Here is a 20,793-nt window from a genome sequence, read left to right as displayed (position 1 = left end):
AGCTGGTCTTTCACAGGAGGGACTGTCAAATTGTAAATCATTGCTGAAAGTATACTTAACTGTTGTCGTTGGAAGTAAAGTGTATGCTGAAAGCTTTGGGATGTTTTCTTGTGTTAAAGGCTGTTGTTACTGAAGTTAGTAAACATCAGAGGCTGGCTCCAGATAAAATGAAAAAGTAAATTGTTGAAATTTTTTTTTAAGATTCTGGAAATTATCCCTCCAGGGTAGGAAATTGGAGTACAATCCAATGGACATGACAGGACAAATAACCGGAAAAAGATCATTTAGCCTGTTGTGGTTCTGTCAGCTGTCTGAGAAAAGCCCTCCAGTGAGTCTCACTTTCTGCAGTTATTTCCCCATCCTTTTCACTTCCATTTTTACATTGGCTTCTAGCACCATTTTAGGGAGTGCTCTCCAGATCATTGCAACTAACTGGGTAAAGAAGACGCAAGGGAATGCAGATACAAGGGAGGCTGCAGGTGCTGGAAATCTGGAGCAGTACACCAAGCTGCAGGTCAGGCAGCATCTATGGAGGGAAATGAACTGTCGATGTTTCGGATCAGGACCCTTCATCAGGACTGGCTAAAAAGAGGGCAGAAGCCAGAATAAAAGGGTTGGGGGGAGGGGAAGGAGCACAACCTGGCTGGTGATAGATGAGTCTAGGTGAAGGTGGGTAGGTGGGGGGGGGGGGGGGGGAAGAGGGAATAATGTGAGAAGCTGGGAGGTGATAGGCAGAAGAGGCAAAGGGTTGAACAAGATGGAATCTGAGAGGAGAGAACGGTGGACCATGGAATAAAGGGAAGGAGGTGGGGAACTAGAGGGAGAATGCATATGCTGGAAATCTGGAGCAACATACAAAGCGCTGGACAAACTCAGCAGGTCAGGCAGCATCTGTGGAGGGAAATGGGCAGTCGACATTTTGGGTCGAGACCCTTCTTAACTGAGTAAATAATCTCATTTCCTCTCTGGCTTTCTTGCAAGTATTCTAAGTTGTTTCTTTTGCTTACGACAAGAACTCGGTGTTTGGAAAGTTCTAGAAATCTAGGAATTAATAATCTAGGAAGAAATTAATAGTTGAAATATATATTAGTAAAGGAATGCCAAGCTGGATTAGTTAATGGAAAATTAGTTAATGATTTGAAATTTTTTGGCTGAGAGGGGAGATGTGAGTGTAGCAGGAAGTGCTGCTGTGTCGGGTGCTTTGGTTTCCTTCCACATCCCAAAGGCATGCTTGGATCCTAAACTCTCCTAAACATCCTGCCCATGTCCGCTTTACTGATGCCTTTCAGTATTTGGTAGGTTTCACTGAGATCCCCCCTCATCCTTCTGAACTCCATTGAGTACAGGCCCAGAGCCATCAAACGCTCCTCATATAATAAACCTTTCATTCCCGGGATCATTGTTGTGAACCTTCACTGGACCCTTTCCAGGGCTAGCACATTCTTCCTTGGATAAGAGGGCCCAAAATTGCTCACAATATTCCCAATGCATTCTGACCAATGCCTCATAAAGCCTCAGCAGTACATCCTCGCATAGACTTGATGGCCAAATGGCCTCCTATGTCATAAAAAACATAAATGCAATTCCTGCGAGTAAGAAACAACTTCTTCAAGGCTTTGACATATTTTCTCAAGTTGATGCCAGCACTTGTTCCAGTTCTCTAGCTGAACCTTGGATGAATGATTAACAATGGGCAAAGTGCCTGATGCAGGCATTTGACCCGAAACATCAGCAGTTCTTTTCCCCCCACGATGCTGCTCAACCTGCTGAGTTCCTCCAGCAATACGTACTGGCTTCTGCCCTCTTCCTTTCCAGTCCTCATAAGGGGTCTCGGCCCGAAACATCAACTGTTTATTTCCCTTCATGGATGCTGCCTGACCTGCTGAGTTCCTCCAGCACTTTTTTGTGTATTGTTCCAGATGCACCCAGCACCTGCAGAATTTCTTCTGTCTCTGAGTTCCTCCAGCAGATTCCAGTTTCTGCAGTCTCTTCTGTCCCACTCTTCTCCATCTTATGAAGTTCCCAATATATGTGATTCTCCAAAGGTCCACAAATAACTGGGGGTGAAGGGTTCAGCACAGAAAAGTGCAAAGATAAAATAGTTTTGATTATGAGTAGGTTTTAAACTGTGGGTCAATGGGTAAACCCTTGTCTCTTCATTAGTGGATTGTGAGTTCAACCCCAGCTCCAGGCATGTAAGAGTGCTGATGCTCTTGTGCATTATTTAGGGAGTGTTATAGTGTGAGACCTCCTGTTCTTCAGAGGAAACATTAAACTGAGGTGCTGTCAGCCTTCAGATGGGTATAAAAGCACTATTTTGAAGAGCAAAGTTCTTCTTGGTTAATATTTATTCTACAATGAACATGACATGTAACTGTGGAATCCTGCTGTGCATAAACTGTTTGCCACATTTCCTATCTCAGAGCAGAGACTACACTTGAAGTGTATTTCATTGGCTGTGATTTGCGATGTCTTAAGGTTTGGAAGGCTCTCTAAATTCAAGTCTCTCCTCAGCAGCTACAGGAAAGAGAAACTGACCTCCTGATTGCGTGGGCACTCTAGTTATAGAGCTTATAATAACTTTGACTTGTGTGTTGCAGACCCCCTGTACAATATGTGTGACCTGCCTGAAGAAGTCTGGGATGGAAGAGAAAACGACATTGTTTATGCTGAGCTGGTTCCTGGTTCCATAGTGTGGGCCAAGCAGTCTGGATATCCATGGTGGGTTCATGAGTACAGTGTACACTGCCTTTTCCTGATTTTTAAAAAAATGTCCATTCTTTCTTCTCCTCCCCTAAATATTAAGATCATAAGGATAAATATATGTCAGTATTTGGTTGTGGTATACACAATATAGTAGCAACATTTTACTCTGTTTACAAAATTCAGCTCTATTTAGATGACTGAAACAGAATATCAGAAGTTGAGTACAATGTGCAGTTACTACTACATTGATATGATGATATGATAAGATATCTTTATTAGTCACATGTACGTGAAAACACAGTGAAATGCATCTTTTTGCGTTGAGTGTTCTGGGGCCAGCCTGCAAGTGTCGCCACGCTTCCGGCACCAACATAGCATGCCCACAACTTCCTAACCCGTACGTCTTTGGAATGTGGGAGGAGACCGGAGCACCCGGAGGAAACCCAGGCAGACACGGGGAGAATGTACAAACTCCTTACAGACAGTGGCCGGAATTGAACCCAGGTCGTTGGTGCTGTAAAGCGTTACGCTAACTGCTACACTACTGTGCCTACCTTTACCGAGGGCAAACACCTACTACTCAGAATCAAAGAACCTCCCAAAATTTGCCAGCAGGGAGTGGGTGGCTTGCTTTATTGTGTGAATGAATGAATTTTCCTCAGACCCTGCTGAATTTGGTGGCAATATCTGATCAATGTTTATTTTGCCTCTGTTTCCCAGCCACTGTCAGCAGATTGAATCAACAGTGGTTAACTTATCAGGCCATGCCTTCCTGATGTTGTGTGCAAAGTAGCTGAGGTCTTTGCTGACATAAAACTCTTACTGTGGTTCCAGCTAATCCATTGCACTTGAAATGCTTTGACATTTACAAAAGATGTGATAAGAACCTATAAATTAGTTTTATATTCAAATCAACAAATTGGGCTTTTTCTTACCACATCTGCTTACTTGCCTGAGAATAGAGGCATAAGGTCCACTCTGTAGGTTCTGCAAGTGCTGGCATGGATTTTGTCCAAAGTTCTGTTGGAAGATTTGCACCTGAAATGTTAATTTTCGTTCTCGTTCAAATGCTGTTTGACCTGCTGCAAATTTCAAGCAATTTCTATTTCCTTTAAATATTTAATTCCTGTCTCTTTTCAGTGAACCTTAATGTGTTATTATTACTGTCCACTGGAGTAGTTTAACTAAATGATACCTTTATAAAAGCACCATCGACAGTGGAATTCCTCCTCCAGAAGGCACAGAATTGTTAGACCAGTGTTATTCAATAGAAATTGCTGACTTGCCACGTGTGGCAACATTGACACTGATAAACTTCTTTAACCCTTTAAAGACTGAGTTTAACTGTTCTGTTATTGCATTTAGGTGGCCAGCGATGGTGGAACACGATCCTCAGACTGGGAAATACTTTATGTTCACAAGTGACTTAGATCAGTTTCCGGTTAGTATACTTTATTGTCTGGTAAAGCACTGTGCCACAGCCACCAAACATTACAGGTTCAGTTCTCAGTCTTTGGTGAGTATTTGGCTGTTGTACTTTTTGTATGCTTCCGTTTCCTTGAATAGATCACAATAAAATAATTGGAATAATTAAAATTAGGTATGGGCAGGAAGTCAGAAATGGAGCAACACACAAAAAGCTGAAGGAACTCAGTGGGTCAGGCAGCATCTGTGGAGGGAAATGGACAGTTGACGTATCGGGAGGATTGCAGAGATCATAGGGGGTGTTTGAGATAGAGGCACTGAGCAAAGTGAAGGTTTAGGATTTTGAAACAAGGCTGTGCTGCACCAGAATTTATTGTGAGTTGATAATCACAGTGGTGACAAGTGAACAGGAGGGTAGGAGATTATCTCCTACCTGTGAATTTTAAAACGGAGCCAAGCTGTTCTGGGAGCTGGTAGGGCTTGGTAAGCACAGTGGTGATAAAACAGTGATTATCCCCTTGATGTAAATTTTTTTTGACAATTCATCTGTGAAGCTCTGTGGAAAATAGTAGTTTTAAAGGCACTATTTAAATGGACTTTGTTGCCCCGTATCCTACATCAGCAAACACATACTTCACTGCTGTTGTTACGGGACGGTGGTTGGAGCTTGCAACAGTCTTCTCTCAAGCCTCATCAATACACATCATTTAAGGTTCCCCTCTTTGATTGGAATCATCTAAGTCATCAATGACTGGGATAGAGCTCCCTTTTGGTATACAGCTCAGAGGGACACACTTGGAATTGTATCTAACTGTGGAAAAGTATAATTGTTGAACAATGTGAAGTTAATATTGATTATGGTACCAGTAAAAACCTGCTGTTGCTTTTCTAGTCAAAGTACCATGTTACATTTTTCGACAATATGGTAAGCCATGCATGGATTGCTGTATCACTGATAAAGAATTTCCAAGAACTTCCACAGGAGAAAAACACATCAGTGAGTAAAATTAATTAGCAGAATTTTATTACACGTGATGTTCTTTTGCTCTCAAGGTATTTTAAATTAAGTAAGTATTGTCTCCATATGAAACACGGGATTCAGTTTTAACATCAAATGCTCCAAATGTTTTGAACAGTTTCCACCCAGTGCAGACAAGTTAAAGTTTACTGGACTTATCTGCTTTCAATATGGCTTCCTGGTATTGTGGTTTAGCAAGTTGCCCCTTTGCCTCTGAAGGCTGTGCTACAAGTTCTGGAGAACTGAACGTAAAAAATATAGGTTGACATTTCAGCTCTGCACAGTTGGAGGTATTGTCTTTTGGATGAGGTATTAAACTGAGGCCCTGTCTGTTTCCATAGAGCCAGTGGGTTCTCCCTGGTGCATTAGCTAACATCAGTGTCTCAACCATTAACTTGGCACAAGGCTTCGTGCAGAGCTTGAACCCCATCCTTTGCCGTTTGTTGCCGTAACATTGCTCCTTGTGGGAGCTTACTGTGCACAAATTGGTAGTCGTACTTTCTAAATGTCAAAGTAACTGCACTTCAAAAGTGCTAAATTGGTTGCCTGAATTTGTGAGAGTATTTCATATAAAGATTGCAAAAACTTGGCATGCTGGCACCGGATTGAACATGGCTGAGAAGCATCAAGGGAACTGATGGAATGGGACTGGTGGAGTAGTGGTGTATAAAATGATGAGGGGCATAAGGTGAATGCATGCAGTCTTTTTCCCAAGGAAAGGGAATCAAAAACTAGAGGGCATAGGTTTAGGGTGAGAGGGGAAAGATTTAAAAGGGACCTAAGGGGCAACTTTTTCACACAGAGGGTGATATGTATATGGAACGAGTTGCCAGAGAAAGTGGTTGAGGGAGATACAATAACAAGATTTAAAATGCATTTGGACAGGTACATGGATAGGGAAGGTTTAGAGGGATGTGGACTAAGTGCAGGCAAATGGGATGAGCTTAGATGGGCATCTTGATCAGCATGGACCAGTTGGGCTGAAGGACGTGTTTCCGTGCTGTATAACTCTATGACTGTGAGTGTTCTTCCTGAGAGGGATCAGCAGGTATATGTGTTCCATGTAGCAGCCGTCTCACTGCATCCCCTTCTCAATGAGTCATAGAGTCATATACCACAGAAACAGGCTCTTTGGCCCACTGAGTCTGTACCTACCATCAAGCACCCATTTACACTAATTGTCACTGCAGGGCAGCACTCACCAGTCTTGTTATCTGTCGGAGGGCAGATTGTTGAACTGCTCTGGCACCCTTCAAGTTCCTTTCCATACTGTGATCCACTGCCAGGCTAGAAACAGTGCAATCAAACTGACCGTGAATAACAGCACTCTGTGAGTCTGAGATCGCATCGCAGCACCGGAGGCAGCAAAGGAAGTTGTAGTATTGGCCATCAGATACAGTATCATGGTTGCATGATGTGACAATTGAGTTTTTCACCACTTCCAAAACTGGAAAGTATGGGGTTCAAACTCTGTACAAAGCCTTGTATCAAATTGCTGCTGGACACTTCCATGCTGAATGCAGACATTACATGGAATGCAGACTTTCTGTATCTACTGAATGTACTGAATGTTTACCCATGGGTATCATAAGCCTTCCTCTGTAGGTTGCCCCACAGAAGTTCTCACTTGGCCCTCTCCAGTATTGACCATGGGCCAGATTGTACATGACCCAGTTCTTGCTGTGCTTTCCGTACCCCCGCCACCCCAGGGAATTGCTGTAACTGCAGTAATCTCTGGTGGTCCTACAGATCAAATTGAAGTTTATGACTGCATCTGTCCCACGAAGTGGACAGGTCTGTGAGTGATGACTAGGCTTCAGGCAGCAGAACCTAAGGCTCAATCCAGCTGGCCCTTTGAGGGCTATTTTCAACTGTTTTTAAATGCCTCTGGAAGCACAATGCATTTAAAAACAGTTGAAATAGATTGTTATCTTAATGTTCAAAAATATTGTTAAAATTTAAAAAGATGTATTTAAAACTGATGTAAATGAATTAAAATGATAATATTAATTAAAATAAAGAAGCCAAACGATTTGCTTTCACATATCATGAATAACAAGCAGTCTGCTTGAGGAACTCAGCGGGTCGAGCAGGATATGTGGGGGGAGAGGAAGTGACAACATTTCGGGTCGAAACTCTGCATCAGGACCCTGCAGGTTCCAGCATCTGCAGTCTCTTGTGTCTCAACCTTCACTTATATCTTCCATTCTGGTTAATGATCCATTGAATGGAGACATGTTTGGCACTCGATCTGCCTCCATATCCCCTGGCAAGCTTGCCCCCTTCTGTGGCTGCAGGCCAATTGTGGCCAGTGTTTTCCTTGTGCAGATCCAGCCTCTCTTTTATTCTTCTTAATTACAGGAAGTATCATCACCTGAGCTGCTGGTTGTGAGGATGAAATCGAGTGATAGCGTCTCTTCATCATTATGGTTCAGAACTGACTGGTCAGGTTGAGGTACTTCTGTTCCTGAAATGAAAAAAAGGGACAAAGTTGGGATTGTAATGCTGGAGATGGGGATGAAAGTAAGGAGGGCTTGTCAGGCCACCTGCAAAATGCCTTGAGACTTTGAAGGAGAAATGGAATCTGAGAAGGAGAATTAGGAATGAGGATATCATTGATAGTTTCAGATCCACTGCAGCCCCTTCCACTCCCCACTGTCTGCCTCTGGCAACAATCTCAGTAAAAGCCAGCACCTTCTCCTTCATAGGAGTACATGTAAATGTACTTGTTCCCTCCTGTCTAGGTCCTGCTGCCTCAAATTGTGTGCCACTTTGTCCTGCAAACGATGGGGAAATGCATAATTGAATGTATTGTAATCCAGTCACCACTGAAAAATTGGCAGTGTTTGCAAATTGTGAAATGTGAGCATGAGGTTTGTGCACCACTAAGTGTTTGAGAGTGAAGTGGGCTGTATGGGTGTTAGGTATGAGTCCTAATTGATATTAAATGTTGGGCATTATGAATTGAATTGTTTTTGAGTAGTATTTCAAATAGCAGGATATAGCACTTGGAGATGGATTCATTGACCGTGACAACTCATGTGAAGTTACTAAACTTCTTGGGGTACAACATCCAGGTCCATAGCTCTTGGCATTGACCTCTATGGCTATCTGCTTTCACTACCTTCAGATTTTGTGTCAGGAGAACTTCTTGGGACCTCAATTCTCCTGCATTGCACTTTTTCCACCAAGACTTCAGTGCAGCATCTAAAAACCTTGGGACTCCACTCTCTCTATCCATGTGTTGTGCTACTCTTTGGTGTTCCCAAGTCAGACTCACCACTGCTAATAGTGGCTCCAGCCATTCCAGGAATTGCAGGTGATTTTTAACCTGAGCTAGCAACTCATGATGTTGACCTCTGTGCCAGTGTGTCCAACCAATAACCAGCATAATTAGAATGGCTGGACAGTGTCATCACAAAAGTGAAAGGGCGGCATGAAGTTAACGGTACATTGTGATCTCTATGCCTGCTTTCAGAAGGTATCAAATTTAGCTTCCTTTTGATTTTGAAATGCTTTAAGACATTTAATTGATTGGATAATATGATACATTTACACACACATCATTTGTTAAAGGCTATTATGGGAAGAATCCAGCCTGATATTATGCTCAGCCCTTGTTATCTGCTGACTTGCTGTCCGTGGATCCACATACATGTGAGGTCGACCTTCGGCCCCATCTTGAACTTTTACTAACAAATATGTCTACATACATGTACACATTGAGGAACCAGTCATTGTCTGTATAGCTACGATGATTAGTTTCCAGACTGTGTGTGATGGAGAGGTCTTTGTTTACACAGCAGCACCTTGTGATTTCAAAATCTATCTCTGATTGTAAGTTTCAAAAGAAATAGTTTGTGGGCTAATATTATTTCCTTTTCAGCATTTAAACATATTAATATTATTAATTATTTTAGAATATTGTCGGGCATATTTATATTTACTTGGAGGAATGGATTGGGTACGAGGAGAGGGCCCTCAATGGCAGTGTTTTTTGTTATCTGTGGAAAGTCCATGTCCCTATCCCCCATGGATAACAAGGACTTAGCATACTTTTATCTGTCTTACATCTAGAAACATGACTTCACAAAGAGAATAAATGCTGGAAAGAAGATGGCTAAAGAAGCTCAGAAAGTGAAAATACAGGTACAAGTCTCTGATACTTGAGATTTATAGTCGGCTTGGCTGTCATCACCTGTATCTTATATTTAAGGGATTGATCATAGAACATATAGAACACAGGACATACAGCACAGGACAGGCCCTTTGGCCCACAATCTTTGCGCTGAACACGATGCCAAATTAAACCAAATCTCTTCTGCCTGTACATGATGCATATCCCTCCATATTCATATGTCTGTCTAAAAGCCTCTGAAATGCCGTTATTGTATCTGCTTCCACCACCACCCCTGGCAACCCATTCCAGGCATCTACCACACTCTCTGTAAAAAAAAAAACCCTGCCCTGCATGTCTCCTTTAAATTTTCCCCTCTCACCTTAAATTTATGTCCTCTAATATTTGACATTTCTACCCTGGGAAAAAGATTCTTGACTGTCTACCCTATCTATGAGTCTCATAATTTTATAAATTTCTATCAGGTCTCCCCTCAGCCTCCAACGCTTCAGAGAAAACAGTTCAAGTTTGTCCAGCCTCTTCTTATATCCTCAAATCCAGGTGGCATCCTGGTGAATCTCTTCTGCACCCTCTCCAAAGTCTCCACATCCTTCCTGTAATAAGGCAACCAGAATTGCACACAATAGTGATCAGATTTGAACTTCACCGAGCAAGCCATTACAAAAAGAGCTTATCTAAATTAAACCGAACGTCTTCCTTGACCTGGCCACAGTAGCATCAAGCCTTTTGATTCTTTCAATGTGCTTATTGAAATAAGGGATATTAGAAGAAGTAAAGGAGACAGCTATTTCAGGCATCCAGTTACAGAATAAAACACACCAAGGATAGTTACAAAACAGGTTAGGTATCGAGCTAAACTATCTCTGCAATGTGGTGACACTCACGTCTCAGCACCAACCTCAGTGCTGCACCTATACTAAACTCGTGAGCCACTTTCTATTCTGTATAGAATCACTGGTTCACATACAAATAGGAGGAAGCCATTTGGCCCTTCAGGTCTTTCCAACAACCTTAGTACATTACTGAACTGTACTTCAGCTTCATTTACCTGCTATTGAAAGGTACAGAGAGTTGGGGAATGGATACGAGGAAAAGGAGAGAATACTACAACGAGAGCACAATCTAAAGGCCTGGATAGAGTGGACATGGAGAGGATGTTTCCAGTAGTGGTAGAGTCTAGGACCAGAGGGCACAGCCTCAGAGTAGAAGGACATCCCTTCAGAACAGAGATGAGGAGGAATTTCTTTAGCCAGAGGGTGGTGAGTCTGTGGAATTCATTGCCACAGACGCCTGTGGAGGCCAAGTCATTGGTATTATTTAAGAGCAAGGTGATAGGTTCTTGATTAGTAAGGGCATCAAAGGTTACTGGGAAAAGGAAGGAGAATGGGGTTACGAGGGAAAAATAAATCAGCCATGATCGAATGGCAGAGCAGACTCAGTGGGCTGAATGACCTAATTCTGCTCCTGTGTCTTATGGTCTACTACAAGAGATTTAGTACAATTGCATAGTATAAGTGATTGATGTTTTATCTCCATCCCCTTTCGTTCAATATTAGTAATGAAATTCCAGGGTGATGTAAGGGCAAGATCCCATATCTTTCTCAGTTGTTTCACACTATGACGCAAAGTCAAATTCTACCCTTTGAGAGGGAGTGTGAAAGAGCAACTGAAGATACAGGTGAAGTGAACTCAAAAGAGAGGGAAGAACAAAGATCAGCAGGGAACAGAACCAAGGAGAGTGAGGGAAAACAGAAGGCAGATATACCAAGGAATTCCAAAAGAACAATGCAAGGAGAGATACAAATAATGGAAAGTGTAGTGCCGATGGTTAAAGAGAAACTGATAATTCCCCTGTTCATAAAGAATGCAGAGTTGCAGATAGTCAGAATGTGAGAGGCAGAAGTAATGATGTAGGATTGGAAATATAGAGAGAGAATGGGAAACATATCTCCCCTACATTGCTTCATAATCAGTGAGAGACAGAGACTATGAAACTACAGATGCTGAAAGAGATGGAGAAAGAGGCTTAAAGAGAGATAAATATGGAATGGAGAAATATGTGTAATTATGATGACAGCATTCTGTGGTTTGGGAGTGGATTAGCAAAGTGGGAATATGTGTGGTATAACAATGCTGGTGTGGTAATGTGAATGCATACAGTGTATTAGTGAATGATGTAGCAATATGTTCACAGTGCAAATATGTACCTGCAGTACGGGAATTAATTTCTGGTGAAAGTATGATTGGAAAGTATATTCAGTGTATAGTCAGAATATAAATGTATCAAGTATGCACATATGAAGGGATGCCCAACACTAAAGCACTTCTGTTTTCCATCATTATCTAATTTGGCAGGACCGACTTTCTCTGTTTGGATTTGCTGTCAGATACAAGGGAAATGGAGGAGTTGAACTTTCTGAAGATAATTCCAGTCAAGGATCACTAGGTAACTGTATGTTGTGTTCTATTTGACAAATTCACAGCTTCTCCAACATATTGAAACAAATAGAAGGTATTATTTGGCACATATTCTCTACAAAGTGCCCTTATTCAAAGGTGTGACATTTTAAATTAAATAAGGCACTAAGTTTGTAACAGAGACAAACAGGACCAATGATGAAGACAATGGGGCAGTCTGTAAGGACCCACATTTGGGCAAGAAAGTGGTGATGCAAGGGCAACATGGACCCAAACTAGGTGGCTGACAGCTAGCTGAAGAGTGAGTGGGCCTTGTCTAAATAATCTTGGTGAGGTGCCTTGGTATGGACAGAACAAATGATGAATTGTTGACATTTTGCGTCGAAACCCTGCATCAGGAACCTTTCAGGGTTTCGACACAGAATGTCAACGATTCCTTTCCTCCCACAGATGCTGCTCGATCCACTGAGTTCCTCCAGCAGATTGCTTGTTGCTCCATATTCCAGCATCTGCATTCTCTTGTGTCTCCATTGGTATGGACAGAAATATGACCTACAAATAAAGTCAAGAACTTAAAAAGAAAATTGCTAAAGCTGTCCTTTTTGGTCTCGGCGGATTTTTAAGCCATAGTCACAGCAGTGAAGCTGATGAAAGTGGTCTGGAGCTAGCCAACTTCTCATTTAGTTGCACAATGACCTAACATAAAGGGTCTGTTCAATTTGCCCACACCCCGAGGAATTGCTCCATCCAAATGTGGGTCAGACATTTTCGCATATCCAGTAAGTTGGACCATGGAATTTTTTTGGAATATAAACTGATCATAATAGGATAAAACTTCTTCCGATAGCAAATCATCGCCAATAATGCCTCCATTCACTATTTATAGCAACATGTTTAAAATGTGACAGGAATATGATCAGAAGAATTTTTACCCCAAATGTCACCAGCTTTTCCGTGAAATATGGAATATAAGCCTGTTTGCAGAACACTTTATTTAGCTATTTATAGGATAGATAATTCATCTACTGATTCATTGAGTTGGGAAAAGGATCACAGATAATTGCATACAAGGAGAACTGACGCTCAAGTATGACCAATCTTTCCTTATAACTAACACAAGACACTGGGAATCAAAGTCTAGACTGTCTGTCTTTCCGTGATTTGGTGATCAAAATTGGGCGCAAGACTCTGATTGGCTTATTCTGTAGTCTGAACATGATTATACTTTCTCTAAATTTACATGTCATAAGTCACCACCACTGAAACCATTATTTTTTTCCATAGAAGCTCCTTGTAATGTCAAGGAAACAAAACGATCCAAATCCAGGAAAGTCGAAGATGATTGGAATGAGGTAGGTTTCAGCAAAATGTCCAGACAAAGAATGTCGCTGGTCTATGCTAAGATACCTCTATGAAGACAGCTGTTTGAATATTGTAGCTAGATCCCAGCATCTCTGGGCCAGAATATTCATAATGCAGGATTTCGGCCTGAAATGTCAACAGTTCCTTTCCCTCTACAGATGCTGCTCAACCCGCTGAGTTCCTCCAGCAGACTGTTTCTTGCTCCAGCATATTTATCTTTGGCTATGCTTAATGAATCTTTGCTGGAAAACATGTGTTTGTGAGTGTGTGTGATATGTGGCTGAATGCAACAACAATTTGCTTTGATGTAGCACCTTTAACACGGTAGATCAACCCAAGCAGCATCAGCAGAAACAACTTGTTACGAAGCAACATAAAGATACATCAGAAGTTAAAACAGAAAATGCTGGAAACACTCATCAGCTCAGGCAGAATCTGTGGAATGAGAAACCGAGTTCATAGCTCAGGTCGAAAATTCTTTGTAAGAAATCATAAGGACAAGTAATCAAAACTTATTTGAAGGAGTGGTGAAAGATTATGGAGAGACTTGCAGATCCCAGGGCTGAGGGAACTGCCAGCTCTACTGCCAGCAGTGGAACAGAGGTAATAAGTCTTGCACTAGAAGTCAGAATTGGCAGAGCGCAGGGACCTTTGAGAGCTGGGGAAGGTTCCAAAGAAAGGGAGAAGTGAGGCCATGGAAGGTTTATAGACAAAGGTGAGAACTTAAACCGCCAGACTCAGAGTGGGTGCAGATCAACAAACACAGGAAGAGTAACTGAACAAAACTTGGTGTAAATTAATATATAGTATAAGACAGAAGAGTTTTGGATGAGTTTGAATCTTTGAAGGGGAGTGATGAAAAGTCATCCAGGTTTATTCATCATGTCTGAAAGTTGTAAAAGTTTCAACAGTCCCTGTGTTTAGCCACTGGGGGAGGAGGCACTCTGGCTGGACATAGAGATGGACCAGATGTTGGAGGAACGAACTGCATGCCACTGAAGCTCATGGTCAAAGCCTCTGGCAGTCCTGCCACAATGGGTGTTAAGATGGCTCAGGGATGTGGGACAATTCTGAATGAGCTACCCTCTTGTTTGGTTCTACTTGTTCATCAGACCCAGGCCTTGAAAGCTTCCTCGGGTGCCAGTCACACAACTTGAACATTCCCTCGGAAATGCCTTCGATGCCATTTCAAATTGCATGGGGGCATTTTCTGAGCATGTTGTTCTCCACTTCTTCACCCTCATCTAACATCTGAACACACTGTGGCGGTCTGTTCTACTGGTGATAAAGGGTGTCCCCAGTGGAGGTTTCTCTGTGTGGGAGTCCTTCCCCTTTACACTGGAGACCTGGAGCAGAGAGTCCTGCACAGAACGGTGCCTTGCAGAAGGTTTTTAAGCTGATTCCCAGATTCCCAGGTTTTTTGCTATTTCCGCTGTCTTAAAGAGGTGTCTGTGCTCCATATATATGTGGAATGCAAGGGGTTGCAGCCCCACTTTGATTATTTTAAAGGGCTGGTCCTCAAGTTGTGGCAGTACTTCAACCAGATCTTTGGGCACCCAGTCATAGGGTGAGTGCTTTGGTCCAGGGGGCTATTCCTGGAGCTATAGCGGGCCTTTGAATGGTCCATTTGTGCTGACTACCTGCCCCTCTTCTAAGGGTTCACCTGTGCTTTAAGTTCCCAAAGAGGGAACATGTGGTATCCACAGGCTCAATGGTGGGCTTCTAGGAAAAGTGGGCTGGAATGAATCCAGTACAACAAGGGTGGTATTTTAATTTAACTGTTGTAAATAAAGTTCTTTTAAAACAGACAGCAAAATGCACAAAATGGGGACCTGAGGATGACCAAAAAATAAGGAATTTTAATGTTGTTTTTACCTTGTTGAGAAGTCAGATTGTGTGATGACAGATGGAACAGGAGATAAGATGGGAGATAACAGGAGACATTCTCTGCCCTATGAGTACTTTGGTACCCTGGGTTTCTGAGTGATCCTATATCATTTAAATACTTATTTCCCCTATGCAGTTTTAAAGACTTGCTGCTTATGGTTCCACAAAGTAAGTTCTGGCGCAGGCCTCTCTTGTCACTTCATTCCTTCCTATTTGTGACTAATATTGTTGTATTCTCTCCATAAGACATAATTAAGAAAAAACTAGCTATAACATGGAACGTCATGTATTAATGCACATTTCAACTCCTTTTTAATTTACAAAATATAATTTATATTTATAGGATAGTGCAAACAGGGTGCCTATTGCGGCTGGAACTCATCAGCAGAAAGGCAGAAAGGAAAAAGGGAAGTACTGAGTTTTATACATGTTGAAAAATCTAGCTGATGTGCCAAGGGCACCAGTGTGCGGTGCAACCAAGGGTCAAAAAGAGTTAAAAAAATGCAAGATAAAACTGAAAATACTGATTAAGGGGAATTTAAGAGCGGTCTGGAAATATCCCAATATTGGCACATCTTTAGTTTGAAGACCTCTCCAACACTCTCCGCTATTTACGCTGTTAAATCCAGCTCTATCATTGTAGCTAGATTCAAATGACTGATTTAGTAGCATAAACACAAGGCATAAAGCTGTGTAGGTGCTGCAGTTCTGTGATCCAGTGAGTGAGTCTGGCAAGAATCAGAGAGAAAGGGAAATAGTGGAGAAACCATTCTCATGGGGGTTATTAGTGTCTGTTACTTCACTCCAGTATCTTGAGCGTGCAATCTTGGCATACACTTCAGTGTATTATAAAGATACCACTGCACTGTCAGAGTTGTCTTCTTTCAGATGAGACATTAAGCTCATGCATTTTCCCCTCAGGTCAATGTAAAAGATCCCATGACATTAATCAGTGCAGGAATTTTCCCTCTGGTGTCCTTGCAAATATTTATCTCAACCAACGTCACTGCAGTAGATTATCTGGTGATTATTACATTGCTGTTTGTGGGATCCTACTGTGTATATTTCTTACGTTACAACAATGGCTCTGCTTCAGAAGTATTTAATTGAATCAAGTTTCCACAGTGGTACATTTTAAAGTCAGTTTTCTTCCTTTCCCTCTTTATTTGCTTGCTTCAGTTCTATTGCCTAGCAGTCAGCTGGAAGCAACTTTTCTGGTCATACTTTTCCTAACACAGATACCCATGGAAAGACCAAAATGCTGATGTACAAGAAAACGAAATTCCTCAAGCACACAAGGGAACCTTTTCCCTGCTGTATGATTCTATGACTCTGTGAACTGGTCACGTGGATAAGAGCAGAGACCTGAAATGATAGTCGGTGGTCATAGAGAGATGCAGCACGAAAACAGGTCCTTCGGCCCACCGAGTCCATTGTGATCATCAAGTACCCATTTGCACTAATCCTACATTAGTCCCCTTTTCTTATTCTCCCCACATTCTCATCAACTCCCCCCAGATTCTACCATTCACCTACACATGAGGGGCAATTTTGCAGTGGCTAATTAAGCTATCATCCTGCTCATCTTCGGGATGTGGGAGGAAACCGGACCACCTGGAGGAAACCCACACAGCCACAGGGAGAACATGAAAATTCCACACAGACAGCGCTGGAGGTCAGGACTGAACCTGGGTCTCTGGCACTGTGAGGCAGTGTCTCTACCCACTGCACCACTGTACTGCCCCATGTGTTGGTGGTACTGGGACGCATCTGCCACCACTTGTACATCTTGTGATATCTGATGCCATTGTAATCACCAGGAACTGGGTAGGACATTTGATAAATGCCAGTGGCCATTTTGCATCACCATCAAGTTGAATTTCACCCTACACCATGTTAAGATGGGAGGGGAGTATCCTTCCTCAATACGTGTAAAAGTGCCTGGCAAAAGTAGTAACCTGGGGTCCATGTTCTGGAACGTGGTGACTTGTTGCAAGCTTCTCTTTACAGATCTACTCATTACTTCTATTATAATCATTCTACCTCAATGTACTGATGTAATGAAATGATCTGTATGGATGGCATGCAAAACAAAGTTTTTCACTGTGCCTCGTATATCTGACAATAATAAACTAATTTACCAATTTGACTGATTATAAAAACAGTAACCACTCAAACTAATGATAACTCTGTTTTAAAATATAGACGTGGACCGAATTGATGGCGACTCAAAGCGGCGAAGGAAGCAAGAATCTCCAGTACGGATGGTGAAGAAGGAACTTCTCACTCGGCCCAAGCGATTTAGAGACCCCACTTTGAAAAGAAACAGCACCAGGAAAGGTCAGATAAACAGGGGTTGAATTTTGCGGAGCTGCAGCCCGAGTAAAGCATTGAGTGTGGTGCAAATATAAATCGACTGAATATCTTTGGTATTTCTGCAGGGAATCCGCCAGAAACCTCACTGTGTTCCTGACACTTTAATTTTTGATCTCTTTATTTTTTTGAGTGAGTTTTTCCAATTTTTATTACTGTTTGTCGAAATCATTTATTTCATAGTATAGTCGTAACACTTTAATTTTTGATCTCTTATTTTTTGGAGTGATTTTATCCAATTTTTATTATTGTTTGTCAAAATCATTTATTTCATAGTATAGTAGAAGCCATTCGGCCCATCAAATGCATGCTGGCTTCTTGTAGAGTAATCCTGCTAGTTCTAATCCCCTACTCTTTTCCCATAACCCTGTAATTTATTCTTTCTCAATTTGATTCTCTTTTGAAGACACTGATTTATTCAGTTTCCATTATCCAAGCAGGCGGTGAATTCCAGATCCTGACTCTTTCAGAGTATAAAAGCTATTGTCCAGCAGCCAGGGGAAATCCACAGGGTCACAGGGAGAACATGCTAACTCAACTAAAGAGCACTGGATGACATGATTGAACAGGGTAGCTGGAATCATGAGGCATCAGCTTTATTAGCTGCACCACTGTGTCGTCCAACCTTCTTACTTTTGTACCCTTTGCCTTTATTTCTGAATCTCAGGATCCCATCTGCTTTATTAACTACACTCTCAATATGTTTTGCCACTTTCCTCGGTCTTGTTGCATTAGGCTGCTTCATTTCTTGAATGAGGTAAACCTCAAATGGAGATTTTCCCTTCCCCTTCCAGTGAAGATGTGCTCCAGTGCATAAAAGGTTCCATCCCTAATGTTGGTGAGACTAGCATTTTTCATGTGAACAACATCTTCTTTTGTTTCTGCATGTGTTTTGAAGCCATGCCATTTAATCTACACTGTTTCTCCTCATTCCTTCTGCCAAAGTCTATCATTTTGCACTTCTATGTATTGAACTTTCATCTCCACACTTTGCCCGTTCAGCCAACCAATCTATGTCTTCTTACAATCTATTATTATCCTCCTCACTGTTTCCAGGCTTTGTGTATTCAACAAATTAACAAATTTTGAAATTTACCCTGCGTACAACTTGGCCATTGGCATTATATCATATACAGTACCCTCTGAAAATTCATGCAGACAATATCTACTGCAGGCCTTTCATCAGCTTTTGCTATGACTTCACCAAAAAATTCATTCAAGGTATTCAATGAATACCTTCTAGGCATTCAAAGTATTCAATTCTAGTTGCCAGGACTAGGATACCTGAGTTAAAAGGAGAGGTTAGCCAGGCTAGGTCTTTATTCCTTGGAATGTAGGAGAATGAGGGGTGACCTTATTATAAATGTTTAAAATTATGAGAGGCATAGATAAGGTGGACAGTAACGGTCTTTTCCTCAGCTTAGGGGTATCCAAAACTAGGGGCATAAATTTAGGGTGAGAGGGGAAAGATTTAAAAGGGACCTGAGGGGCCAGAGGAAATGGTTGAGGCAGGTACAGTAGTATCATTTAAGAAGCATTTGGATAGCTACTTGGAGGGGTGGGGCTTAGAGGGATATGGGCTGAATGCAGGAAGTTGGGACTAGCTAGGAGGGCACTGTGGTTGGCATGGACTGGCTGGGCCGAAGGGCCTATATCCATACTGTATTGCTCTGTGACTCAAATTGGCATTAGCAAATTGTTCTGGCTTTCCTTTATCAGGTCAATGTTATCCAAGTATCTATTAATGTTTTCTCTGATTATTATTTGTAAAAACTTCCTCACAACCAAGATTAAACTGACTGACCTGTAGTTGCCAGGTATGTCCTTATACCCCTTTTGGAACAAGGGTAGTATATGTTGGTTATTGAAGAAAAATCCAAGAGATGGATGAACAGTAAAGCTCTATTCAACTGAAATGGATAATAATAACAAATGCAGACTTACTCAGGCTTCAGCTTGATTAATGCCTCAACAAAATCTTCACTTTCTTTCACTTAATAACAAAAACCTTTTGTCTTTTGCCCCTTTTCCGCCCACACGTTGACTCTTCAGCTCTGCTCCACCACTGCCATACTGTCACATTTCACAATGCCACAGACAATTGAGATCCTTCAGCAGTCCATGTGTATTTGATATCTACATGTGACATCCTGAAAGCAAAACAAATGAAAATGTAAATTTAGTGGCAGAGTTAATTTGCTAAAAAGAATAATTTTACAAATTGGAGTGCTTTTTAGTTAAAACTGAAAAGATTCAAACCCTAATTTTAACACATTCAACAGAAACCATAAACAGAAAGTAATGCTGTCATTTGACAATAATTTCAAATTGTTATTATTTTAATTAGGTTTCAAAGTGGTCTACTTCATCTTTGGTTTACTCTTGACCTAGTTATGTTTAGATATGAATTTTCTTTTCTGCGTCTTACTTAGCAGGTGGATGGAAATCCATTATCACTTCCATTGTGATAACACTATAATGCTGAAAAGGTGGACTGAAAAGGAGTAGATACTTAAAAGATATAACAAAATGTATTTGAATAGTGATGTTCATGTAGTTTGTACCCAAAGATTCAAAGAGCAGGGAATTTGCTAAGAAACTCTTATCAGATAGGTCTTGTGGTAGTGACACCCTCTCCATTGTATGCAACGACTTCCCAGAACTTAACTCTCAGCAAGTGAACATACAGTCAGCACAATCACATTACACACATGTTGATAGAATTCTTTTCTTTCTGTGATGTGATCTCAGCCTCCTTGGATCCCTCGGTGAAGGGACCCTGCTCGGAAGCAGCCCGAGTTTCTTGGTATTTCCCACAGGGAGGCAGTTGCACATCATGAGGAACCATTCCTGATGCCAGAACTCCCCACTATGAGGAACCCAGTTATATCAAACTCTTGCTGTGACGTGGCCAAGTCCTTGTAAGGTGGTCTTGTTGATCATTCTGTCACTTCATATGGGTGAGAAGAGAGCAGTGGACTAGAAATCTTGTCGTGTAGCTCATCATATCTATTTTCTATATATTACTTTTTCAATCAAAAACTATTTGTGCAGTTGGTAACTGTGTGCATTGTTATTCAGTGGATTTTGTCTACATGGACTTAACTAAAGCTTTCGACAAGGTTCCTTGTAGAAGGCTGATCCAGAAGATTAAGGCACATAGATCCATGGAGTCTTGGTAGATTGGATTCAAAATTGGCTTGCCTATAGAAGACAGAGGGTAGTGGTGGAGGGGTGTTATTTTGACTGGAGTTCTGTGACCAGTAGTGTTCCTTAAGGATCAGTGTTGGGACCTCTGTCATTTATGATAAATGTAAATGATTTGGATGAAAATGTAAGTGAGCTGATTAGTAAGTTTGCAGACAACATGAAAATTGGCAGAGCTGTGGACGTGCAGGAATGTATCAAGGGATACAGCAGGGTTTAGAGACACAGGAGACTGCAGATGCTGGAATCTGGAGCAACA

General features: G+C 41.6%; 1 protein-coding gene across 1 annotated transcript in view; it reads left to right on the top strand.

Moving 5' to 3' along the window:
* The window catches only part of LOC127586662 (zinc finger CW-type PWWP domain protein 1-like), a 78,098-nt gene that overhangs the window by 42,625 nt on the left and 14,680 nt on the right, over positions 1–20,793 (top strand). The window contains exons 10-16 of the mRNA XM_052044778.1: positions 2,601–2,721; positions 4,072–4,147; positions 5,024–5,128; positions 9,227–9,298; positions 11,643–11,733; positions 12,990–13,057; positions 17,160–17,294. Of these exons, the coding sequence (XP_051900738.1) occupies positions 2,601–2,721; positions 4,072–4,147; positions 5,024–5,128; positions 9,227–9,298; positions 11,643–11,733; positions 12,990–13,057; positions 17,160–17,225 (599 nt within the window). The 3' untranslated portion in view covers positions 17,226–17,294. The remainder of the gene's footprint in view (positions 1–2,600; positions 2,722–4,071; positions 4,148–5,023; positions 5,129–9,226; positions 9,299–11,642; positions 11,734–12,989; positions 13,058–17,159; positions 17,295–20,793) is intronic.

Source organism: Pristis pectinata, chromosome 37 (assembly GCF_009764475.1).
Source record: "Pristis pectinata isolate sPriPec2 chromosome 37, sPriPec2.1.pri, whole genome shotgun sequence".
NCBI lineage: Eukaryota > Metazoa > Chordata > Chondrichthyes > Rhinopristiformes > Pristidae > Pristis > Pristis pectinata.
The sequence above is the reverse complement of the archived record's forward strand: the minus strand, read 5'-3'. Positions and strand labels throughout refer to the sequence as shown.